Source organism: Maylandia zebra, linkage group LG14, assembly GCF_041146795.1.
Source record: "Maylandia zebra isolate NMK-2024a linkage group LG14, Mzebra_GT3a, whole genome shotgun sequence".
Classification (NCBI taxonomy): Eukaryota; Metazoa; Chordata; class Actinopteri; order Cichliformes; family Cichlidae; genus Maylandia; species Maylandia zebra.
The window spans coordinates 38,980,522-39,007,657 of NC_135180.1; the positions used below are offsets into that span (position 1 = coordinate 38,980,522).

Genomic DNA, 27,136 nt, shown 5'->3' on the forward strand with positions numbered 1-27,136 from the left:
CTGAAATAAGGTTTTGTTCCCAAGCGTTAAACATTTCACTCGCTGGCCCCTCATTTGAGGTTTGACAGCGTTTTAGTAGGTAAAGGTGAAGGGGACCAGTGGCGGCTCCCGGGCCTGACAGATCCCAATGCACTAAATAGAAGTTAAAGAATTGAAGGGGGGGCACATAAATGAGAACAAACAGCTTGCAGAATTGGGGGAACCTATATATGTGAGAACCGGAGCGTGTTTGGAGGCGTGGTCCTGCTCCTGAAATTCAGATACTTCACAAGTCTCTCCAAAAAGTCAGTTTCATGCAGGCGCCAGCTTTCAGATAACTCAGTGATAAGACCACAGACGCAGGCAGAGCAACAATGACTCACTGCATCGAGAGGGGTTTTTCTACAAACATCTTTGGAAAGCCTCGGCCTCTTTATCAGGAGGAAAAGGTTTGAATTTTGACTTGCAAATGAACAAATATAGCACTTCAACACACGCACAGGCTTTTTCTGTAACTCTTCTTCCTCCCACGCCCTTCCTCCATGTGTCATCACACCTTTCTGACATAAACCTGGGCCAAAGGACATCACAGTCACTGTATGCCTACCACACCAACAGTACTATGCAGAGCTGTTATATTTCTGTGCTACAAATACTGTGAATAACTCCTGTGTGCACTGAGATACAAGCTACTGTAAATGAAAGGTTAGTATTCTCCTAGAAGGTGTGAATTAAAAAGTCTGTTTTCTTAAGTGAAAATGATCAGTACAACAATGAAAACAAGATTAATTATGAGTTTAAGTGTATTCAAAGTGCAGACAGATGATCTGTTTCACTCTTCTTGCTTGGTGTTCGCTCTCTCTGCTGTACAGTATCACGCTCTCTGTGTACGGAGGAAACCTGGTCTTGTTAGGAGAGACGGCCTCCATCCCACTTTGGATGGAGCAGCTCTCATTTCTAGAAATATGGACAAATTTATTAAACCCTGCAAAATATGACTATCCAGAGTTGGGACCAGGAAGCAGAGTTGCAGTCTTACACGCCTCTCTGCAGCTTCTCTCCTCCTGCTACCCCCCCAAAAACCCATCTCCATAGAGACTGTGTCAGCTCCCAAACAGACAAAAAACAAACTAAAAACCAGCAACAAACAACTTAAACCTAAACAATCACAAAGAAAGAACAATACAGTATCCACATCTGAACCAAAGAGTAACACAGTGAAATGTGGATTATTAAACATCAGGTTTTGCTCTGATTTGTAAGGTGGCGTATTCATTTAGACTCTTTTTCTCCAATTGATCTTTCTGAGTTAACTTCAATAATTCCTCCAAACCATCAACGTGTCTTTTAGACCCCATTCCTACAAAACTGCTCAAAGAAGTCCTGCCATTAATTAATTCTTCGATCTTAAATATGATCAACCTATCTCTAATGATCGGCTATGTACCACAGGCCTTCAAGCTGGCTGTAGTTAAACCTTTACTCAAAAAGCATCTCTAGACCCAGCAGTCTTAGCTAATTATAGGCCAATCTCCAACCTTCCTTTATATCAAACATCCTTGAAAGAGTAGTTGTCAAACAGCTAACAGATCATCTGCAGAGGTTTATTTGAAGAGTTTCAGTCAGGTTTCAGAGCTCATCACAGCACAGAAACAGCTTTAGTGAAGGTTACAAATGATCTTCTTATGGCCTCTGACAGTGGACTCATCTCTGTGCTTGTCCTGCTAGACCTCAGTGCAGCGTTCGATACTGTCGACCATAATATCCTATTAGAGCGATTAGAACATGCTGTAGGTATTACAGGTACTGCACTGCAGTGGTTTGTATCATATCTATCTAATAGACTCCAGTTTGTGCATGTAAATGGAGAGTCCTCTTCACACACTGAGGTTAATTATGGAGTTCCACAGGGTTCAGTGCTAGGACCAGTTCTGTTTACATTATACATGCTTCCCTTAGGCAGCATCATTAGAAGACATAGCATACATTTACACTGCTATGCTGATGACACCCAGCTCTATCTGTCCATGAAGCCAGATAACACACACCAATGAGTTAAACTGCAGGAATGTCTTAAAGACATAAAGACCTGGATGGCCGCTAACTTTCTGCTTCTTAATTCAGATCAAACTGAGGTTATTGTACTCGGCCCTGAAAAGCTTAGAAATATGGTATCTAACCAGATTCTTACTCTGGATGGCATTACCTTGGCCTCCAGTAACACTGTGAGGAACCTTGGAGTCATTTTTGACCAGGACATGTCCTTCAACGCACATATTAAACAAATATGTAGGACTGCTTTCTTCCATTTGCGCAACATCTCTAAAGTTAGAAATATCCTGTCTCAGAGCGTCACGGTCCTGAGTCGGACCGACCCAGCGTCTTGAGTTGCTTATGTCTTGGTTTATTTTTGAATGATGGATTGTTCTTTATGTTTCTCTGGTGCTTTGTTGGTTTTTATTATGAGTCGGTGTTTCAGTTATGCTGGTATGTTTCTGCATTACGATTAAGGTTCGGGTTGTATTTGGTTATTATTGCCGGTTCAGCGTCTTGTCTGTCTCACTCTGTCGAGTCCGTATCCTGGTAAAGTGTGTCTTGTTTCCTGTTTTACTCTGAAGGTTCATGTTCCTGTCTTCCATGTCAGTGTTTCTAGCTTTGTTCCCCCGTCTCATTAGGTCTTATTCCTCCCAGCTGTGTTCCCCTTCTGTCTCTAATTCCTTAATAACTTCCTCAGTGTATTTAAGCCCAGTGTTTCTTCGTGTCAGTGTTGTGTCGCATCCTCACGTTAGCTGTGTGGTCCATCTGCCTGCCTGTTTATTTTTGTATCTTTAGTTTAGTTTCTGCTCCGTTTCTCCAGCAATAAAGCTGTGTATTCTGAGTTCACGTCTGCCTCTGAGTCCTGCATTTTGGGTCCTATCTCCCTGCCTGCCCGCACACAGTCATGACAGAACGACGCGACCATAGCCTGGACCCAGCGGGCTCGTCCCAGGACTGTGATCTCTCCCGCATTCAATGTTTGGTTAAGCAGATTTCCCACACAACAGACGCTAAGGTGATGGCGGTTGGGATTAACGCTATCAAAGCGATCCTGGAGGGGAATTCTCATCTGCGTCAGCTTGGAGAATATATGGGCCTGATGGACCAGTTGCATGAAGCTCATGAGGTGTTACAAGCTCGGGAGCTTGCAGCAGCGGCGGCTGCAACATAAGGAGCTTGCCGCGAAATCGTCCTCTGTTGGAGCCTGCTAAGAACTGTTGAGTCGATACAGAATTAACCTCGGACAGTTTGAATTCAGTTTTGAGGTGCACTGCTGAATCTGTTAATAATGCTGTGGGTTTGCAATCTAAGAATAGAGAGGGAGACTTAACGGGCTGTTTTTGTCCTGCTCTCTTTGAGCAGAGAAGCCTAAGCAGGACTGTTTCTTCTGAACTCGTTCTGCTAGTAAAACCCAGCCCTAGAGGCTCAGGGGAGCCTATACCACCCCCTGCATCACGTTCACTACTCTCCAACCGTCAGCTCATTCAGCTGCCCAGTTAGCTACTCCGTTACCTATAGCTCAATCATCTGCTCCATTACCAGTTTCATTCTTGCCACACCGTCACTTCAGCCTTTTGTAACCCAGTCGCCTGCTGAGCAGTCCTCTTTTCTCACTCGTGTGAAACAGACGCACCCAATAAGACTGTTTTTGTTTCTCAAAAGCTGACCCGATTAGAGACAGTTACTCTCTCCAGGGCCTCCCCAGAGTCTGCGTTTCAACCCGCAGTCGACTCTGGACCCCTGGAGGCTAAGAAGTCAGCCGAGGACTGCACCCAACTGTTGCTGTCTGAGCCAAACCTAGGTGTTACTCTGCTCCAGTCAGCATCAACCAACCAGCATCAATCCAGCACCTGCTGGTTCTGCCCTGTGTGTTCCAGGGGCCCCTGTGCCCACTGGGCCTGTGACTGGCCCTGCTGGAGGGTCCGAGGAGCCCGTCCAGCCATTACCATCGCCTGCAGCGCCACCACCTGCGGCTTCCACACTGTTGCCTTCCGTGTCTTCACCCACGCCTGCAGCCACAGCTTCACCTGGTCCTGCCTCGCCCGGTCCTGCCTCTGCGTCATCACCCTCATCCTCGTCTGCGTCATCACCCTCATCATCCACGCCTGGTCCAGCCTCTGCTTCAGCTTCTGCCTCGCCTGGTGCTGTGGGGGCCGCGCCGTCTTCAGGTCCCCAACTGCCACCTCAGCGTCGGCGGCCACTTTCTGGGCCTCTTGCCGGACGTCATCGCCGTCGTAGGCGGCCTCCGAATCAGCACTGTCGTCTCCTTTACCTGCGTCGCTGCTGTTGCCGTCCGCACGGTCGGCCCCCTGAACTTTCTCGTGACCTGCTCTGTCGCCGCCACTGCCTTCCACGTGGCTGACCTCCTGATGTGTTTTGGCTGCTATCGGCCGGCCCCCTGAACTGTTTTTGGCCCCGTGCTGTCTACCTTCGGGTCGACCCCCCGAACTTTTTCGTGGACTCATGGTTTGGCCCAATCTAGTTTAGTTTTGTATATCTGGACTTGTGCTCCTGGTGTTTTGTTTTGTTTCTAATCGATTTAATTCAGCTTCAGTCTATTTGTTTCAATAGCACTAAATCACAATAACAGCTGCCTTGCAGTGCTCTCTATACACAGGATAAAGTAAAAACAACTGCGATGACCTGAATGATAAGATCAGCGAACTCTGCCGCTGCACCATCCTTCTGTCGGGTTTTCACCTATCATGTTTGGCTTATTTATAAAACTGATTGCTCGCAGGTATGAATGTGAGTGTGAACGGTTGTCTGTGGTAGATTGGCGACCTGTGGTAGCTCCACCCCCCCGTGACCCTGATAAGGATAAGCAGGAGAGGATGGACAAAGCTTTTAATTATATCAGGGCAGCTGTGGCTACAACTGTAGCTGCCTCCACCAGTGTGTGAATGTGAGAGTGTGTGAATAGTAGCATTGTAAAGCGCTATATAAATGCAATCCATTATTATTATCTCATTATGATTAACAGAAGAAAAGGGCGGGAAGTAACGCACACTGACCTTGTCTGTTGAAATGACATACATGACAGCTGTGGTGCTTCACAAGGTTAGAAATCATGACTAAAGCCAGACTAGTCTGAGGACACAGCAGAGAGGAGATTCAACTAACCTGCTGGTTAAGATAACTCATTCACCAAACTGCAGTTTTCTCATGGTGCAGTAACATCTTTGATCTAAAACAGTTGTGGCACTTCACCTGCCATCACCAGTAGGCAGCAGGTGAAGTGTCTTGCTCAAGGACACAACCAAGACAGACAGAGCTGCAACCTTCCGGTTACGAGATGAGCTTCCCAGTATTATCTTACTTATTTTTCATTTCTTTGTATTTTCTTTGTATTTTTGGTATTATCTGTACCTGAGCTGACGCAACACAAACATTTTCCCGTCGTGGGATCAATAAAGTCTTATCTTAACAGCTGACTGTGGAATATTTAGTAGTAGTAGTCTCCTATCACAGTAACACGCTGGAGTTCACTGAGCTCCTGAGAGCGATGCACAGATGTTTGTGGAAGCAGTCTGCAGGTGCTGGTTTTATACACCTGTGGACATGGAAGAGACTGGAATACTTTTGTTGTCATCTGGCTGCTGTTGTCATCTCAGAGGTGTTAAAGAAGTGGATTTATAGGTGAAATGATGTGAGGGGAGTTTGGTGGGACTTTTCTCACTAAAGGGAAGTAACAGTGTTTCATTTCCTCTTCTGGTAACCTCAACCACACGACTGACAGACACTGAAAGCTGCAGCATTAGACAGCATAATGGGGAAGTTTGGCTCTTTCTATATTGTAAATCCCCAAATGAACAGAGCTCAAAAGGACAAAGATGCTGGAAGCACAGATGCATCATAACTTCTGAGAGTTCAGGAACTTAACAGTGAAAATCTTCAAACTTTCTCCAGTTTGTCCGACCTCGAAACCCATGTTTGGATCACAGTTACATCAGACAGCGCTCAAAGGCATCTCAAATGCTTGCTATGATATTTTTATTGACCACTTTCACAGCAGTAATGAAAAAAGAAGTTTAAAACAATGAGCTTGCAGCTTTTACTTTGCTTCATCTCTGAAATCTTTCTCTGCTTTTTGGACACATTCAGGATCATCATCATCACTTTGGTCGTGCGGGGAAAGAGTCACCTTTCAGACCTTTCACAGTGAGCAGAGCGTCACTCCACCTTCTGCCTCTGTTCACCCCCTCGTGCATGGAGGTGAACGCCAACAACCTTACCAACTATGCGCTAACGGGCACAGAACCGCCTGGTGCGACACGACAGGCAGAATATTACAGCTGACATGTACAACAGCGGTGCCCAGCAAAGGGAACGAAGCCTCTGTCAGCGTGTCAGTGATGGGGGGTAAAAACGGCTGACGGTCTACATAATCACGCTTCAGTTCAACTCAGAAAACTTTGTGACTTGCTGGCCTGAAGTTTCCGATATCTGCTGCTGATCAATCATCTGAAGCTCCAAAAATGGTATTGGTGACATTTAGGAGACAAGCAGGAAAACAGCTGTACAAACAGCTGCCTGATGCTTTTTATTATCCCAGGATTCAGTTTTTTAATTTCACTGCAGACTCTTCGATGTGTTTTTTTGCTTTTTGCTCATGTCGTCTTCTTTTGTTTGCGTGATGTGGACGCAGCATTAAGTTTAGCTCCTGTAGAACAAACTCAGCGTCACCGCAGGAGGCGATGTAGTCGTGACCTTTACTGGCTCGTCGTCGTCAGCACCAGTTTTCCAGGATTCACTCAGACCAGCTGGGAGGACACACATGGGTGTGATTCCAGGAGCCTTTCTTAGATCTAAAGTCAGAGTGTGACAGATGCCGCACTGACGTGACATCATCCCGGGGATTTAGGACGCTGCAGGTTTTTGATCTGGTCTGTCTCTGTGTTGAGCACGCTGAAGCAGGTGCAAACAGGAAGTCAGCAAACAGCATGTGTCTGAGTATTATAGTCACACAGTGGGTTTCCTGCTGTTGTGCAGCCAGCAGTACGCTCTGACCGATGAGGACTAAATAAGGACTGATGTGCAACGATCGAGCTGAGCTTCATCGTTCTGTTAAAACTGTGTCAGGTTCCCTGAGCTGCACTCTCCGCCAGGCATCAGCAACCAGTAACAAACAGGAAGTCTCAGAGCGTTAATGTGCAGCACGGGCACACCGGCCTTCGGCCACTTCTGACTTTAGTGATTGAATTGATCCCAGAGCGAGATCCATACGTACACGCCTCAGGCATGCAGCAGAACACCCAGCTCGTGCAGGGTGAGGTAAGCTGGGGATCTTTCTGGCTGGTTGCCACGGTGAACCATAATATCAGTGATTTATTGATGCTGGCTTTTTGGAGTCATCACATAGGGAGTTAATTCAGGGTAAACACACGCTGTGTTTACACACTGAAAACTCTGCTGATAAACTTTTCAAGTGCCAGAAAACCTTCCATGCTCACGTGCAGCTGTGCAGCTGTTTTATTTCTGAACTCCTCTCCGTCTCTCACCAACTCGTGGCTCGTGGGCCAGATCAGCCCTTTGAAAACGTTCACGTAGTCCACGTATCTGTGACCCTCACGGCGACTCAGAACAGGCTGCAGGCGTCGACGCTGACCGGCACAAGCACTCCGATCCTGATGGCAGACCGGATTTCACAAAGCTGAGTCCGTGACTGATTCTGCTGGGAACTACAGCCCCCTGTTTGCATGTGCAGCCAGCCTCATCCTCTGCTTTGGGTTGTGATGTTCATGCCGGTGAAACAGACTCTGTAAGAGGTTTTTCTAACATACTGAAGACGTTGCTCAGCTGCTGTGTTCTGCTGCTCTCTCAGGTTTGGGGCCGCCTTGTTGTTGCTGAACAGACTCTGGGTCGTGAATATGAGAGTAAATCACATATTCTGGTTCTCAGTCAAACCTCAGGTTCAGGCCTGCGTGAGCACAGCTACTGAGAGTTCACCGATGATCAGTATCAGCACTGCAGACGGCGCACAAAGCAAACCTGCCGTCTCTAATCAGCATCTCTACACTTCCCATTTAACCTCCCTGCAGCGTTGGCTCCTCCGGCTGTGTCACAGCGAATCATGTGATCCACTTTCATTCAGTGCTGCGCATTAAACCTTCCGCACTGAGTCAGCGCTCTCTCATCAGAGCTACATGCTGCTTTAACACTCACCTGCATGCGCTAAACACCTGCACAGCAGCCCTGCTCGGTTATCCCGAGCGCACGGCGCCATCTAGCGACTTCATTGAGAGGTGCGCTGGCAAAGCAAAACAATAACTAAGTTAATATTTAACTAATTATTTAATTAATCTAAAGACAAAAATAATTCTCATTTTATTACTTTGAAAAGTGTTAAATTTTGTTCTCAGTTTACTTATATTTTGGGGTTATTTACAAGTTTTATTTGTAGGTTAATAATTGCTTAACTTTAGTTTTGCTGTTTTTCTTTGACAGTCACTCAGGACGAGTATAGGACCAGCATGCACCGGGTGGGCCTGTGGTTCTGTACCAGAGCAGGAGAAGCAGCAGGAAACAACGAACACTGATCTTTTGTTTGTTGGATAAATAAACCTTAAACGCAACTTTTACCTTTTGTTTCTCAGCAGAGCGCAGCAGCGCCTTGATTTTAAATGGTTGGATGTTTGGTGGGACAAACAATGGAAAATAGTTTTTAGCCATGTGTTGCAGACACGAGGGTTACATCCACCCAGCGTCCGTGGTTACCATGGTTACTGCGGTGAATTAAACAGCTGGCACTCCGTGTTTACGTTTTCATTACGAACGAACTGTCTGACCTGGTTAACTTATAGTTAGGAGTATCGCAGATAACACCCACGTGAGCTGTGTCCTCGGAAATCTGGACTGGTGTGGACTCTCCAAGACAAACTGGTAAGAACGGTTCCCCACTGCACTGAAATAAACAGGCTATTGCTGAAGCACACGTGCTTTATATATTTATAAACTAAATGTGGATTTGCTATTAACATGTTTAGCTATGAAGGAAACTTTCCTTCCGTCTCGTTGGTGAGCAGCGTTTCCTTCTGTCGTGTGTTTCACAGTTTCTAACACAGTTAAACGCAACATCAAACAAACACAAATCAGATGTTACTTATTTTTGCTTTATTTCAGTCATCCTAACAGACAGCTGGTGCTGCGAATATAGTTGAACACATATTAATAACAGATGATCATTTCTGGACAGCGTCTTCTCTTCTTTCCTTGTAAAAAATATTTTAAATGTTAGTTTAAATTCAAAGTTGGCGCGAATGGTTCAGTCGAACACGTGCTCAGTGAGACATTAAACTAAAGTTATGAAACTTTAATCTGAGCCAAATTAAACAGTGACGTAAGCGTGACCCTACAGACAGACCGGGCCGGTGTTTCACCTCCACCGAGAGCTGAACCCAGCGGGGGTTGAAAGCTGTGTGCCGGGGTCCCAGACTAACAGACAGCGGCAGACTTGGAGCCGCTTCCGACAAACCAGCAAATAAACACTGAACATCTGATCTGTGACATTTGTGAGGTCCTTTCAAACACACACCGCAGCCTTTTTGACCAATAAAATATTCTCATACACGAAGCGACCGCAAACAAATAAACGTCACGACGCCGGTGTTCACGGGACAGGTCAGGAGACGGTCTTCGTTTTCTTTCGCTTTGTACGTTTTATCTGATTTCAGCGCTTTCGCCTCACAGCTGCTGTGTGTGCACTCACAGAGACTTCATTCCTGTTTCACGCACAACACACAACTTTCGCTGTTTCTCTTCTGAGTCTTGCACAGAAACGTTTAAGTTAAAAGAAATGTTATTGTGCACTTCCAGCCTAGTTGTAGAAATCAGCACTCCTGTTTATTTACGGTGATTTTAATTTGTTTTCCATAACAAAGAAGTACGTCCTGCACATGTTGTGACATCACATCCTGTTATCGTAGTCTGCCTGCCTCATTTTTCTGGACACGAATTCAATTTGAGAATCGTCTGAAATGATGGAGCAGCGAGTGCGTGACATTTGTGTAACTGCGCTTTCTCATCTGTGCGTGAAGCAGCTGGAAGTCTGCAGAGTTTCTCCGCTCCTTCACGTTCATTCACACAGCGCACTGCCGCGTGTTTTTTTACAACGTGGGAAACCGTGATTCAGTTTGCAGATACTTATCACAGCGCGTCCTGCCCTCCTACACATCAGACAGACACTTCCTGCAGGGACGCAGCACAAACAGCCCTGACTGTCTCTACGCTTTTCTCTTCATCACAGACCTCACACTGGTTTATGACTCTCATCTTATCATTCATTGTGCTTCCTGCTCTTGGCTGCGCTTACATGTTTCCACTGCCTTTAAGTGTCATCTGCATGCATCTACATGCAGGCACCGCACATGAATCCATCACATCCACACGCTCCTATGATGAATTCGTTTATGTGCATTTTCCCTCCTTAATGAAAACAAACACAAGCGGTGTAGCTTTGCGCTGCTGTGTTAAGACACCTGCTGTAGTTGTGCGTATCTTCCTGAGGTTAAGCATTAATCATCACAGTCTCTGCAAACTGTGTGCAGCTCAGGCTGTAAAGCTCAGGGGGGAGTTCGTGCCTCACCCTCGGCCTCCCCGCAGCTACGGTATGAAAACCCTACATTTTCTCCACCTCGATTTTCAGAAAACTTGACCTCCGACCTTTAAGTTGAGTTCACTGAGTTATCACGTTGACACAGACGTGCGCGCTGCCCACCTGTCCACAGGACCCCGTGTCTTTAACTGCATCTGAGGACGTCTCTGTTCATAGCCGCAGACGTGCTGGGCCGGGCGCCTGCTTTTCCCTTTTCTTTCATCGCGGCTCATCCAACGAGGAGCGAGACGTTGCTCCGTGTTGACATCATCACACGGCGGCTCTGCTGGGCTGAGCTCCGAGTGTGTGCTTGTGTTAAAGAAACAGACAGCTTGATGAGCTGCAGCGGGTCAGAGGAACCGCAGGTGTGACCTCACCTGTGGACGTCGCTCGCTCTGCGCCTGCCCGGGGTTTTCTGCTCTCAGCGCTGTGACGTCGAACCATTTATTTAGAGCACATTTGTTACTCTTTACTTTCACTAAAGCTGACATTTTCACTGTTAAAGAGACGTCATCGTCCCCTTCCTCTCTTCTGTGGACTTTAACTTTTTTTCCCACTTCTGCTAAAAGCTGATAAGTGCCGATCAGCCTCGCCAGATAAACCAGAAGTCTCTAAATTTATCTGTAAAGAATCATTACTCACAACTCATTTGCTGGAAACGCCTTCAATATGCATATATGTGTGTGTGTGTCAGGGAGGCGGGGCTTGTGGTCACACTGACGACAGCAGCAGCATGTTGCTAACAGGCAGGAAAACACCTTCCATCTGTCTGCAGCTTCCGCAGCTCCGAGCACATGATCTGCACTGACACACCGAATCAAACGCACACAGAGGACCCGAAGAGAAGCCGGAGGGCCCGCTCAGTCCCTTAGGGATCCAACACGCGGTCCGAGAGCCCGGGAGGGGACGAGGCGGGAGCTGAAGATTCACTCAGGTTTGTTTTTAAGGGGAAACAATCGTGACTGTGTGGGAATGTCTGTTTCAAGGGGGACCATGTGAAATGGATGACCGGCACACACACACACACACACACACACACACACACACACACACACACACACACACACACACACACACACACTGTGAAATAATGAACTAACAGAGTTGAGATCTGTGATCTGAGAGTCATTTTCTCTTCCTGCTCCCGTCCTCGAGTCTCGTCGTCTCCTTTCAGTAGTTTTCTGTCTGATCACTTCACGTCTCTGTGGTCGCTTTTGTGTCACTCTGGTGGTTTTACATCCTCTCGTGCTGAGCTTGTGTGTCTTTGGGGTTGTTTGACTGATTTACAACAGGAAATGTCACCTCTGTGACAGTTTGGTAATCTTTTCACACATTTCACAGCGTGTAGGTTTATTTTCTAACCTCTCCTCAATATTTCATATCGCTGTGTTAAAGGATTACAAATGAAGAACCAAAAGCTGCGTTCCTCTAACATCCAGCAGGGGCTCGAGCAGTGAGGTAAAACATGTTTACAGCCTGATACAGAAACGGTTTAGCTAATTTCCTCACAACAACTGTACGTGACTCACCTGTTTGATTGTTTCAAGGCTTAACGTTTGCATAATTGGGGCTGTGGCCTCTCTGACTGGCAGGTAGCTGCTAGCTGTCTGCTGGCCTTCGCTTCGGCTCGCTGGAGTCCCTGAACTGGACCTCCGGACCCCGTTTGTGATACAAACCAGTGTGTAAACACTATGGTGTCCCTCTTTTATATACAGGCTGTTCCTTTTTTAAGGTTCAGGGGATAAAAATACTGAATGCATCCAAAAGCGGCAGGTTCCTGGGCACATGCTGAAATGCTGAAATGCATCTTGAGACTCGTGGTTCTCTCCTTCAGCTTTCACCGCTTCGTCTCTGCGGTCTCGACACGGGTTTGGACATTTCTGCCTCCTCTGCTTGTTTATCATACAACTGCAGCTGCAGGTGGAAATTCTAGTCCCAAACCCTGGTGTCTGAGTGCCATGACCTTTAGATGACTCTTCATTTTCAAAGAAAGCTAAACCCCCAGTGTCGCTTTCTGTAAAGCTGATTTTCCCCAGTTTGTGTGACTCAGTACAGACGATTTCCTTCGTCTAAATTTTCCTGCTTTATTTTCCTTATTTGGACGAAAAATGCAACGCAGTTTATTTTCACTTGGGTGCACATGCGTCGTCCTTCTGCCACAAATATTCACAGAATGTGGATTCATCCGCCGCTGAAAATAGTCCTGAAGACGAGCGCTCTCTCCTCCGAGGCTTGAACAAAAGCCAGTGTTCAGGTGAAGCCACAGACAGAGAGGAAGTCAGATCGTGTTGGAGGCCACGTTCTCCTGGTTTGGGCTGAGAACTTCGAGGACTTCCTGTTCCACCTATGAGAACGAATGAGGCCCTCATGGGAAAAACTGTTAAGGTAAAACACATTTCTGCGAGTGTTGGGGGCATCATAGCGCCCCGGGGTGCTTTTTGGCATCCTCCATTTTGATTTGGGGCGTGAAGCGAGCAGCGGCCTCCTGATAGCATCACTTTCAACCACCACGCTCAGCCGCTTCAGCCGGGCTTTAACTTCGGGTGACCATATTTTGAAAAAGGACACTTGGCCCAGTCACGAAGGACTTTGATAAACTTCGTTTAAAGAAAATTTTAACATATTTAAATGATGCTTTTTCTGTGCCGTTAATGAATGGTGAAAGTCAAGAAGTCAACAAGTGCAAAAAAAGAGGACGCTTGGTCACCCTACTTTAACTTCTAACGTCTAGTTACCGTTAAGAAACGAGCGCCGTGGAGGGAGGACGCCGCGCTCTAAGCGTTAGCAGAAAGTGAATGTTTTTGGACAGAATCACCTTCAGAGTGAGGAAAACTGAAGGACGTGAGCAGGCTGACCAACGGTCCTCTTCTTTGGAAGTCAAAATATGACACGAGTGATGTTTTATTACGGAAGGCGGATTTGTGAAAATTAAAATGTGACTTTTTCTGCAGAAGCAGGTGGAAATAACTTGTTTCATGTGTGCAGCTCGCAGCGGTTGGCTCAGTTCAGCTTCGGTGGTTTGATGGGATCAAAAAGAAATGTTTTTGCATTTAAATGCAGCAGATCTGTGATCCTGACTCGACGTTACAGGATGTTTCTTACCTGCTGATCCTCTCTGAGAGGATTATCACCAGGACAGGATACGTGCTGATGGTTTGCAGCTGTCATCACAGAATCTGCATCGGTTTGTGTGTCTTCGACATGAAAATGAGCTCCCGTGATCGCGAGCTTTCTTTTCTCTGACTTCCTGCTTCACACAGGTTTGCTGCGACCACAGAGCTTATTTTACATCCTGCACGTCAGCGTGTGCCCGTCTCACACCTCGGGCTCTGCCACAGCTCGCTGCTTTTCCTGAAAAAGCAGAAATGCTCAGAGGTCAGAGGCTCGTATGTAAACATAGAAAGCAGCTTCTCAGCCTTTTTATGTTTACGTGACGGTTACATTTATAAATGCTTTGCTAACAACTGCTGATGTACTGAGCCTCAAAACCAGAACTTTTGGTTTAATGTTCTATAAGATGTGCAGTTCATCTGGTTTGTGGCTGCTTATAATAATGTAGATAACAGGAAATGATTCATGATAAGAAAACATCTACAAACATCATAAATAACAAGTTTGAGGGGAGCTTGTTAGAAGATGAAGAAGACCTGAAACCAGCTGGGAGCAGCTGTGTCGGCACATCGGGAGGATTCAGTAGCTGCTGCTCGTTTTCAGGGTTTAGATGGTGAGAGATCTGAGGTAAACCAGACGCTCTAACAAACTTCAAACAGGGCGCTTCATGATGATTCCTCTGATTTCAAAACTTATTGACAAAAACCTGTGAGTTTGAGATTGTAGGCGTGCTGGATTTCCACTGTGAGCGTGAGAGGAAATTTAGTGCAGCTGAGTGTTTGAAGCCGTCGGCTGTAAACCTGTTTCTGTGTCAGCTCCTGTTTCAAGTCTGTTTAACTGCAGGGAGAAAGTGCCCTGAACACAGACACATCACAGACACATCACAGATACATCACAGACACAGAGTCACATCACGGACACATCACGGACACAGAGTCACATCACGGACACAGAGTCACATCACAGACACAGAGTCACATCACAGACACATCACAGACACATCACGGACACAGAGTCACATCACAGACACAGAGTCACATCACAGACACAGAGTCACATCACAGACACATCACAGACACAGAGTCACATCACAGACACATCACAGACACATCACGGACACAGAGTCACATCACAGACACAGAGTCACATCACGGACACAGAGTCACATCACAGACACAGAGTCACATCACAGACACATCACAGACACATCACGGACACATCACAGACACAGAGTCACATCACGGACACAGAGTCACATCACAGACACAGAGTCACATCACAGACACATCACAGACACAGAGTCACATCACAGACACAGAGTCACATCACAGACACATCACAGACACAGAGTCACATCACAGACACATCACAGACACATCACGGACACAGAGTCACATCACGGACACAGAGTCACATCACAGACACATCACAGACACAGAGTCACATCACGGACACATCACGGACACAGAGTCACATCACGGACACAGAGTCACATCACAGACACATCACAGACACAGAGTCACATCACAGACACATCACAGACACATCACAGACACAGAGTCACATCACGGACACATCACGGACACAGAGTCACATCACGGACACAGAGTCACATCACAGACACATCACGGACACAGAGTCACATCACGGACACAGAGTCACATCACAGACACATCACAGACACAGAGTCACATCACAGACACATCACAGACACATCACGGACACAGAGTCACATCACAGACACATCACAGACACAGAGTCACATCACAGACACATCACAGACACATCACGGACACAGAGTCACATCACGGACACATCACGGACACAGAGTCACATCACGGACACAGAGTCACATCACAGACACATCACAGACACAGAGTCACATCACAGACACATCACAGACACATCACGGACACAGAGTCACATCACGGACACATCACGGACACAGAGTCACATCACGGACACAGAGTCACATCACAGACACATCACAGACACAGAGTCACATCGCAGACACATCACAGACACATCACGGACACAGAGTCACATCGCAGACACATCACAGACACATCACAGACACAGAGTCACATCGCAGACACAGAGTCACATCACAGACACATCACGGACACAGAGTCACATCACGGACACGTCACAGACACAGAGTCACATCACAGACACAGAGTCACATCACAGACACATCACAGACACAGAGTCACATCACAGACACATCACAGACACATCACAGACACATCACGGACACAGTCACATAACAGACACATCACAGACACAGAGTCACATCACAGACACATCACAGACACATCACAGACACAGAGTCACATCACAGACACATCACAGACACATCACGGACACAGAGTCACATCACGGACACATCACAGACACATCACAGACACATCACAGAGTCACATCACAGACACATCACAGACACAGAGTCACATCACAGACACATCACAGACACATCACGGACACAGAGTCATATCACGGACACATCACAGACACAGAGTCACATCACGGACACAGAGTCACATCACAGACACATCACAGACACAGAGTCACATCACAGACACATCACAGACACAGAGTCACATCACAGACACATCACAGACACATCACGGACACAGAGTCACATCACGGACACATCACAGACACAGAGTCACATCACAGACACATCACAGACACATCACATCACGGACACAGAGTCACATCACGGACACATCACAGACACATCACATCACGGACACAGAGTCACATCACAGACACATCACAGACACATCACAGACACAGAGTCACATCACAGACACATCACAGACACATCACATCACAGACACAGAGTCACATCACAGACACATCACATCACAGACACAGAGTCACATCACGGACACAGAGTCACATCACGGACACAGAGTCACATCACAGACACATCACATCACAGACACAGAGTCACATCACAGACACATCACATCACAGACACAGAGTCACATCACGGACACAGAGTCACATCACAGACACAGAGTCACATCACAGACACATCACATCACAGACACAGAGTCACATCACGGACACAGAGTCACATCACGGACACAGAGTCACATCACAGTCACAGACACGGACACATGTCAGTTAAGATCAGATGAGACTGTGTGTGGCTGATCAGCACGTGGGGTTTACAGCAGCAGCTGTTTAAATTCTTCTAAAGTTGAGTAAATGTTTGTGCAGAGAAACGTGTCTGTGCTGCTGCTCTGATTTCAATGTGTTTGTTTGTGTGTGTGTGTGAGTGTGTGTCTGTGTGTGAGTGTGTGTGTGTGTGTGTGTGTGTGTGTGTGTGTGTGTGTGTGCGTGTGTGTGTGTGTGTGTGTGTGTGTGTGTACCATGTTTACATATCTTTGTGAGGACCAACAGCCCTTATGCGGACAAAATCCCCGTACCCACAAGTTTGAAGGCATGTTTGAGACTCAGAGTGTGGTTTTAGTGTCAGGGTGACAGTTATGTTATGGTTAGCATTCATTCTTGATGGTTAGGGTGAGCAGCTAGGGAAAACATCGTGTCAGTTAGATGTCCTCACTAAGATATGAAAACAAGTGTGTGTGTGTGTGTGTCACAGCTGCTGCAGATTTGCAAACTTGCATGTAACAGTTTGAGTGAACCACTTGTGTACGCCGGGATCTCTCAGAGCCCCGCCCCCTGCTTGGCCGATGACCTCTCACAGTTTAAAAGGATAAACTCTCATTGGCTCGTGCCAGCAGCTACAGCACCTCCTTCCCACCTCAAACCTTCCTGCTTCTTCTTTGCTTCCCTCCTACGGCAGAGCTTTCCACTTTTCCCTGTCAACCTACACGCTTTCCTTCTCACCGACCCTTTAACACATTCATGCCTGCCTACACATCTATGCACCTGTACCTAAACTGGCCCCTTTTTCATGCTTCTCATGAATCCACTGCCAAATATGTGAAATAATTTATGAAATAAAAACATTTTTTGCAGGTGCTGGGAAAGAAATGAAACCAGTGTGTTTAAACTGACTGCAACACTTTCAGTGCAGACAGATAAAAACATGTGATTGTGCGTTTTTAACGTGTGCTCGATCGATCTCTCTGCGTTTCTACAGAGCGAGATGAATTCATCCGACACTGTAATACAAATGAGATTTTGTGGTTTAATCTTTGGAGTGGATCCTCTTCCTGTTTTCAGGCCGACAGTGAATGCCGCCGTGAGCAGCCCTGCAGCCTCTCTGCTTTCACCTCCCGACGAGCGCCACCTCACGATGACTCCTGCCACCAATCTCAGCACCGGCGGCGCTCCGGAGGAGAAGCCCTGCATCGTCAACGACCAGATGGGACCCTTCACAGTTGTCTACATCCTCATCTTCATCATCAGTCTGCCTGGAAATCTGGTGTCAGTGTGGGCCTTCATCCGCAGCCCCAGAGCCAAGGTAGGCAGGACGACTCGAGATGACCCGAGGTCACACACGAGGTGAAAAGTGAGGCGAATGTCCTGTGGCGAGGTGTCACATGACAGTGTAAAGGTGCTTGAAGAGCACGTATTAGATAAGAGAAGAAGAAGTGATGAGAGGATTTGTGGTCAGTTATGGTGAAATGAGCTGGAATGAGGATTTCTCTGACCCCGTGACTCACTGTAAGCTTCTCTTTTCCTCGGACATAGAAGAAGATTTAGAAAGTCGAGGTTTTAAAAATGAAGCTTTAAAATGAAATCGTCCATCAGCCTCTGACTCTTCTGAGCTCAAAGCTCTCAGATGGAGATGTGGACAAAAAGAAGGCAGATTTAAAGCCCTTTTGCATCAGTACCTACTCAGATCAACCGGTTTTCCATTACAACCCAGTGTGCGTGCTTGTCGTCATAGCAACGCATCTGTGTGGCCAGCGACATAATCATGCGATACGAACGCTACAAGAAAGGACGTCGAGGCAAGAATAAACCTGCTGCTTTCCTTCGTTGCCGAGTTTTAAAAAATGACAGTTTTAATTTTTGCGAGTGAGACGCTCTCATGACTCATCGAGTGGCGCTTCTGACCGGCCAATATGTGGCACGCAGTCTGATGATGTCACATTTTAGTACCTGCCTGGGTGAGCAGGGACTATGACCTAATGGAAAACCCTGGAAACCGTGGCGAACGGTTGCCAAGTCGATCCGATTAGGTACTAATGAAAATGGGGCATAAGATGCTTCAGCACAGCCTTAAAAACACCCATGAACACACATTTACCCCAGTGTGGGGTAAGTACTCCTACCTTACCCAAACTACAGGTTCTGGACAAATTCAAAGAGCTTTTGGTCATTTTAAATTTCATTTGTTAGAATTTATTAATTTTCCCCTGAACTGCAGTTCCTCTAATGTCCACTGGAGGCTCCGACAGTGAGTCAGTCCCCACAGTCCTGCATGTTCAAAGGTCCAACAGAACTGCTTCACAACAAATGCATGAAGTTTATTTTAAACACTCACCTGGTTAGATAGTATTAAGGCAGCTGCAGCACAGGTGGCTGTAGTAGCAGAGCTGATGATCTGAGTCCGTGTCCATGTTTAGATGTTTTTGTGTCCCTCAGCAGAAGAGCGCCAGCATCTACCTGATTAACCTGCTGGTGGCCGACCTGCTGCTCCTGCTCGCGCTGCCCTTTAAGATCATGAAGGACCTCGGGGTGGCGCCGTGGAACCTCATGGTGTTCCACTGCCAGGCCAGCGCCGTCACCATCTACATCAGCCTCTACGCATCCATCGCCTTCCTCGCCTTCATCATCACGGACCGCTACCTGCAGGTACTCTCCAAAAATGTTCAAAAGCAGCGCTCTGGTTAGTGGGCACCACGCACCGTGCGGTCTTTCTTATGTGTTTAGATTGAAATCGTTTTCAGACATCAGAAACAAAAATGTGAGTGTCCTCCTGCAGGAATGCCACACTGTGCGCTCTCTGCGGCTGCAGGAGGTCGGCTTCGCCCGGCTGCTGTCGCTGGTCGTCTGGCTGCTGCTGCTGCTCATCATGGTGCCCAACATGGCCCTGCCAATAAAACAGGTCACGGTAAGGCAACAGTCCTGACAATAAAGCCTCTGTGACCGTTGGAGGTGCACGATTCACATGTCTAAAGTGCACCATGCAGGCCGGCGGCGGCTATTGGAGACGTTTTCAGAATCAGAATCAGAATCAGAAAGGGTTTTATTGCCAAATGTTGAGCAGGTTTACAACATTAGGAAATTGCTGCTGTTTTGTCCTCTGAGCAGAAGGAGGTGACACTGTGCCTCAGACTGGTGTGTTTCTGTTGCTCCTGCAGGAGCAGACCTACCTCAGCTGCTCTTCTCTGAAGGAGGACATCAGCCTTCACTGGCACGCTCTCACGGTCTTCCTTTGCACGGCGCTCTTCCTCAACGCCTCCGCCGCCACGCTCATCTCCAGCACCCTGGCTGTCAAAAAGCTCCTGCGCAGCCGCAGCGACCCCAAACTCTGGGCGAACGCCAGGAGGGTGGCGGCAAGCGTGGCGGCTGTGGCGTTGGCCTATGTATTCAGCTTCGTCCCCTACCACGTGGTCCGCACGCCGTACACGCTGGCCCAGACCAAACTCATCACAGACTGTGAAACCAAGAAGCGGCTGTTTCTGGGGAAGGAGTCCACTCTGCTGCTGAGCGTGCTCCACCTCTGCTTCGACCCGCTCATCTTCTTCTACCTTAACGCCCCGTTCAGACACACCATCAGAAAGCTGTTTCCCTGCCTCGGAAACCACGCCATCAGAGACGCAAAGGAGGAGGCGGCAGAGGAAATGATGCAGCCGGCGACCTCTGCACAGCAAGAGGCTGCATGCTAACCACACCGTCTCCTCCAGGATGGTACTTAGCTTAGCACAATGACTGGAAACTGTTAGCTTAAATGCTCTCTTGAAAGACTACAAACATGGACTAAAGACTTACAGATGCTCCTCCATGTGCAACAGGATTCAACTTGACTTATTAAACTTATAGATTATTACTCACTGTTCAGTTTTTATCAGTGTGACTGGTGTTAATAAAATGAAGACTAACAGGTGAAATGATTAAACTCTGTGATGCTGTTACATAGACTGTAACTTTATATTATTATTGATTCATAAAGATGAAACAAAGAGAACAAACCCGATTGGTCCTTTTAAGTGCTGTGAGCGTCTGTCACCAGCAGAGGGCAGCAGTAACCAGTGTTCACCACAGTGCTCCTCAACTGAAACACCTTATAGAACCTTATGATATCCCGCTTGTCTTTTTCAACAGAGGACACAATTATTAAAGCTAAATACCACAACAAAAAACATTTTTAATGTCATGACAACAGGTCAGAAAGCAGAATCTAAACACTGTGATGACGATGTACTTAAAGTGTGTCTTGGGAACATTTATTGAAGAAGTCTTTTGCCAATAGCCATATTCTGAAATCGAACACCATCGACAGCAGCACTCTGACCTGACCTCTGTGTGAGGTCTGTCACTCATCGCGGTGCTGATGCACGTTCAATTATCCAGGTAAGTAAATCCCAAAAGGTTGAGTCTGTTCATCTGGAGGTTTCAGTGGGAGAAACGTTTCATCATCATCAGGTGACGTCTTCAGTCTCAACTGACTGCAGGTTTCAACCTTATAAACAGGACATTTGAACAATGACTGAAACCAGCAGCACTGATGAACAACGGGCTGGGAGGTCAGTTCATGATCATTAATATACAAATTCTCATGACCACTGATCAAAGCCCACTGATCAATAACCATGAGTACCATTCACAGAGAGTTGGGGAAAAGCTGCAATCACAGCATTGTAGGATGGTGACAGATGTACCCTTAGGCCCCCTCCTCCATTCAGAGATGGTCTTTCCCTCACGTTCCTTCAGTGCTGCTGGTTTCAGTCATTGTGCAAATGTCCTGTTTATAATGTTGGAAACCTGCAGTCAGCTGAGACTGAAGACGTCACCTGATGATGACAAAATGTTTCTCCCACTGAAAACGTCCAGATGAACAGAATCAACCTTTTGGGATTTACTTACCTGGATAATTGAGCGTGCATCAGCACCGCGATGAGTGACAGACCTCACACAGAGGTCAGGTCAGAGTGCTGCTGTCTCAGGAAGAAGATGATGACAATGGACCAAACGAGTTAGTGATTAAAGTGAACGGCATGTGCTTTTTCTTATTTCACTCATACTTACTCATATTAATCTTGCTTCAGGAAATGATGTTCACGTTAACCGATACCAATACCAGTGCCGATAATATCGATTTGCCCAACTTTACCTTGAAGCAGAAGGACAACTGAATATCTCCAAAGGAAAATGGACCCTGGAAAAGGAGGAGCCTTGGAACCAGGACTAAAAGAAACAGTATAACAGACAAATAAGGCTTTTAAGTATGAATAAACTTACCTCTGGTTTCTGTAGCTTAGTCAGTAAATGGTAAATGGCCTGTATTTATATAGCGCTCAAAGTCAGTGTTTGTAGTTGTTACCACAGACTGTTCCCAAATCACCGACACAGTGACGGTAACTGATTTAAGCGCATATGCTATTAGCTAATGCTACTCAGCCTGGCTAGCAAGCTCCTGCTAGTACCAGCCAACCATAAATGGTCTGTTACTACAGTAACCTCACAGCAGCCATATTTTTGATCAGATGATGTCATTAAAAAGGCTCCAACAGCACAAACACGGTCCACAGGTCCAGTTCAGGGACTCCAGTTAGCTGAGGTGACGCCTAGCACACAGCTAGCAGCTAGAGCTACCTGTGTCCCCATCCACCTGTCAGAGGCCACACCTCTAATAACGCAAACGTTAGGCTTTAATACAATTTAAGTTGAGTTTTAAAGGTGAAGTTAACATTGGAGACCAAACATCATAAACATGTTTGTCCTTTTGAAGTCTCTGGTGGACATCAGAGGAACTGCAGGATTTGGTCCTGAGTGCTGACATCATTTTTATCATTTTCTGTGAACAAATGAAAGTTTTTTGGTAGTTTAAGATTAAAAACAATCTCCCTACGATACTGTAAGCAGGAGGATGGAGCTCCTGCAGCCGTTCACATTCCTGACCTGATGGAGTGGATCCAGGGCCTGACCTTCTGACTGCACGTATGAAATTATCTACAGCAGCTTATAATAATGGTTAAACAAGCCTCACGGTGGCCAATACAGATTACAGACTGAACATTAAAGAGTGAAAATAAAGCTTGTCTCTAAAAATCTCTCTGCATTTCTGTTAGCGTACGAAACGTAATCGAAACGCGTCATTTAGACTAAAACATTCAGGAGACGTGCGTGAAGACACGAGGACCGAGCTGCCTACAGGAGACGTCATTAAAGATGGCGTCTCACTGATAATACATGGCTAATGCTGATATTATAAACAAACATGTAATATACGGATTAAAGCTGAGAACAGCTATTTGTAGGTTATGACGTCATCTGCCTCCAGTAAGAACACTTCTACAGTACTGCAGATGTATCCTCATTTGTAGCTTTAATATTTGGATACATTTGTAACTATTTCAGCTTTTTAAACTAAAAAATGCTTATTTTAAGATGGTGGAAAATGTTCCTTTCCTACACAATTCATCTGTCCATCCTGTCACGGACTGAACACTTGTCCACAGTGAACTTCACCTCTCACCCACTGAAGGCTGGGATAGGCTCCAACCTGTGCCATGAAACGGATACACAGGTGAGGACAATGATGAAGGATGGACTTTATTTATCCCACGGTTGTGAATTTCCTGAATAAAGTGATTCAAAAGTCTGTGTCACCCATGGAACACCAATCACAGGCAGCGATCTTGATGGTGGCTGTTGGAGTTTTGGGGGTTTGGCTCATGTGGACAGCCACAGCAGTGATAACAGACACAGAGAGGCACAGCTGACATCTGTCAGCAGATTGTTGCACACGCTGAAGGCCTTTCACATCCAGCAGATGCGCGTCCGTGTCTCTGTAGAACAAACTATGAGCTGCTGTCACCTCTGAAATTCCCTCTCGTTCTCCGGAATCGCAGAAATGTCGCTAACAAAGTCGGAGATGCCCAGACAGCTGTGGACACCTCAGCAGATATGAGCTGCTTGTCACATGATGCTGACAGCGAACAGACAGGACACAGGCCCAGTAAACACTGACGGACTCACTGCTGGAGCCTCCGGTGGACATTAGAAGAACTGCAGGTTTGGTGCTTTGCTCCGTTTTTCAGCCTCTGAGCTTAAATATTTGATCCTGGAGTCGAGTCAAAGTTTTCTGAAGGCAGTTCACCCAAATCAGGAGGCTCTGAGTTAAAACTGTGCTTTATGAGGACATGTGAGCTGATAACAGAGAGTGCACAGCCATGTGTTCTGCCATGCTCCTCCCTGCCTCACCATTTCAAATATGCACTGTGGAGACAGTGGGCAGAGGCCGGGGCCAACAGTTGCAGTGGGGCTTGGTAACAGGGTACGAGCCGAGGATCTGCCTGGCGACAGCGTCCTGCTGTTTGCACTTGGAGCTGCAGCTGCTGCAGTTGGGACGGTCGTTAAATGAAATAAAGGCCTCAAAGAAAAAAAACAAACTCTGATCTGATAAAATAATAATAGTTTATTCTTTTGTGTTAAATGGAGGCTTCAACATGGACACGGGCTTTAATCAGGTCAGAACAAAATAAAAAATATTAAAGGCAACAATGGCCGACAAACTCTCCACAGTAAGGACGGCTGCAGAGATGCGCTGGTTGTGAAGGAAGGAGCACCAAACATGCTTCATTCAGTGGGTGGAGATTCAGCAGCAGCGATGATGGCACTGATAACCAGCTCGCTAACGGGAACAAGCCACCTGCTGACCTGAGATCAGTTACAAGTCTGTCTACATTCATACACTCACAGGGACTAGAAAGAGAGAGCAGATTTCTCCTGTTTTGGCTTCCTGTTAACTCCAGAATTCAAAATCCTGCTCCTCACATACAAGGTCTTAAATAATCAGGCCCCATCTTATCTCAATGACCTTGTAGTACCATATCACCCTATTAGAGCACTTCGCTCTCGCTCTGCAGGCCTACTTGTTGTTCCTAGAGTATTTAAAAGTAGAATGGGAGGCAGAGCCTTCAGTTTTCAGGCCCCTCTTCTGTGGAACCAGCTTCCAGTTTGGATTCAGGAGACAGACACTATCTCTACTTTCAAGATTAGGCTTCAAACTTTCCTTTTTGCTAAAGCATATAGTTAGGGCTGGACCAGGTGACCCTGAATCCTCCCTTAGTTATGCTGCAATAGACGTAGGCTGCCGGGGATTCCCATGATGCACTGGGTGTTTCTTCTTTACTCACTATGTGTTTATACACATCTCTGCATTTAATCATTACTTATTATTATCTCTGGCTCTCTTCCACAGCGTGTCTTTGTTCTGTCTTCCTCCCTTCACCCTCGACCAGTCTCTGCTGGAGGTTTCTTTCTGTTAAAAGGTAGTTTTTCCTTCCCACTGTCACCAAGTATTCACTAATGAAGGTTGTCTAATTGTTGTGGTTTCTCTGTAATATTTTACGGTCTTTACCTTACAATAGAAAGTGCTTTGAGGCGTCTGTTGTTGTCAGACTGATTTTTTTCCATGATGAATTCATCAGCCGTGGATGATTCCTGGTGATTTCTGGGTCCAGCTGGCTGAGTGCGGCCCGGCTTGGGTCTCTGTGGACCCACCGAATAGGAAACATCAGGACTGAGTGTGAGAGGGAGACTGTATGGGCTCACTGCGTCCTTGGTGTTGCAATAAAACACACTACTTTAAAATTAGACCCTGAAGACTGATATTAGCTCACTTCCCAGATATGGAGCTAAACACACACACACGGTGAAGGTTGTGCAGTGAGTCAGCTGGGTTTTTGTTCTGAAACAGGGAGACCAGTCATCCCCCATCACTGACATCACCTGAGCAACAGGGAGGAGGACAGAGGTGTCGGTGCACTGTGGGAACAGTACAGTTATTAAGATACAGTAGTATGTATGTGAAAGATGGACTGAGTAACCATGACGAATATCTGGTTGTTTCTGGAATCTGACGAGGGGGAACATTAGCGCTAGCTCTTTTGTCCAACTAGATTTTGTTTATGTGGTTAGAGACCAACCATATACACGGTATACATTATTAGTTTATTTTGATTTAAAGATCAGGCTCATCTCCTAAATAAGTCAAAAAACACACTTTTTCCTCTGATAAACAGTTTGATAATATCCTCACATCGTGTGACAGTTTATTCACTAAGAGTCCAACAATGTTTGAACCATTTAAAAGAGTTTCAATAATTCAGTTCAATTCAGTTTTTCACTATGAGCAAGTGCTTTGGCAAAAGAGGGAAGGAAAACTCCCTTTTAACAGGAAGGAACCTCTAGCAGAACCAGGCTCAGGGAGGCGTGGCCATCTGCCGACTGATTAGACGTCAGTGTATGAAGACAGGACAAAGACAGACTGTGGGAGAGTTCCAGCCAACTGTAGCTAACAGAGGCTAACAGCAGCTAGCAGAGGTTAACAGTAGCTAACAACTGTTAAAAAGGCTAACAGTGGCTATTAAGGGCTAACAGCAGCTATGAGAGGCTAAGAGTAGCTAACAGCTGTTTAAAAAGTGAAAAGCACATAAGATATGCTAACAGCTAAGTTCAGGATATCCTCAAACGATGTCAGGGTGTACCCCGCCTCTCTCCCTATGACAGCTGGGATAGGCTTCAGCGACCCTGAAAAGGATAAGCAGAAGCGAATGGATGGATGGATCTCCTCAGCATCGCTGTCATTGGAGAGAAATGAGCTGTAGTGATTCATCGACTCGTATCAGACTCATTTCACAAAGTTTTACAGCTTCTTTCAGAGGAAATGGACGTGGCCCCATTAACAGCTGAGGTAAACAGTGGACTGACAGACTATACTCACTACAGATTATTTGTCCTACATTGTCCACTGTAGCTAAAATGAATTAGGAGAGTTAAGAAAACAGAACTCACTTGATTACCATCTGTAATCTGCTGACATCTAGCGATGAGATTTTGCACACTGTACCTTTAAACAACTGCTCAGATCGACCTGCTGTACAATCAGAATCTTATGCTAAGTCTAAGAAGTAAACAGTTTGCTCTTCAGACTTTTTCTGATGGAAAGTTCGAAGCTGTTTGCTTCATCCAGCAACGTTTGGTCTGTGGTCAGATTTCAGTTTCCAAATCTTTGTTCCATGCAGTTAGCCATGTCTGGCTCATCAAGTTACAGACCCTGGGCACAAATGTTTCATGGACCAAAGCCAACTTGACTTTAATGGTTTGGCTTTTTCCCCTTCTTCAGTAATGAGACATAAGATGTAGGACGTACAGGGTACATGTACGGAATAGTTTAAATCACTGAAAGTCACAGTCACGCTACAAAGACACGAAGCAGTCAGAGAGCTTTTCATGGTCACGACTGTGAGCTGCAGC

The 27,136-nt window shown here is 46.4% G+C and overlaps 1 protein-coding gene across 4 annotated transcripts; it reads left to right on the forward strand.

Annotated features, from left to right (window-relative positions):
- The first annotated feature begins 8,749 nt into the window (after positions 1 to 8,749).
- On the forward strand, positions 8,750 to 20,707 carry gpr171 (G protein-coupled receptor 171). Of its 4 annotated transcripts, none has more exons than XM_076892024.1 (6): positions 8,752 to 8,898; positions 11,304 to 11,543; positions 17,924 to 18,164; positions 19,295 to 19,504; positions 19,635 to 19,763; positions 20,014 to 20,707. In XM_076892024.1, the coding sequence occupies exons 3-6, from the start codon at positions 17,997 to 17,999 to the stop codon at positions 20,539 to 20,541; spliced, it is 1,035 nt and encodes a 344-aa protein (XP_076748139.1). In that variant the 5' UTR covers positions 8,752 to 8,898; positions 11,304 to 11,543; positions 17,924 to 17,996; the 3' UTR covers positions 20,542 to 20,707. The 4 variants fall into 4 exon arrangements, with proteins under 4 accessions (XP_004565054.1, XP_076748139.1, XP_076748140.1 ...); XM_076892025.1 differs by having other exon boundaries at positions 11,385 to 11,543; XM_076892026.1 differs by having other exon boundaries at positions 8,755 to 8,898; positions 19,298 to 19,504.
- Positions 20,708 to 27,136: the final 6,429 nt, after the last annotated feature.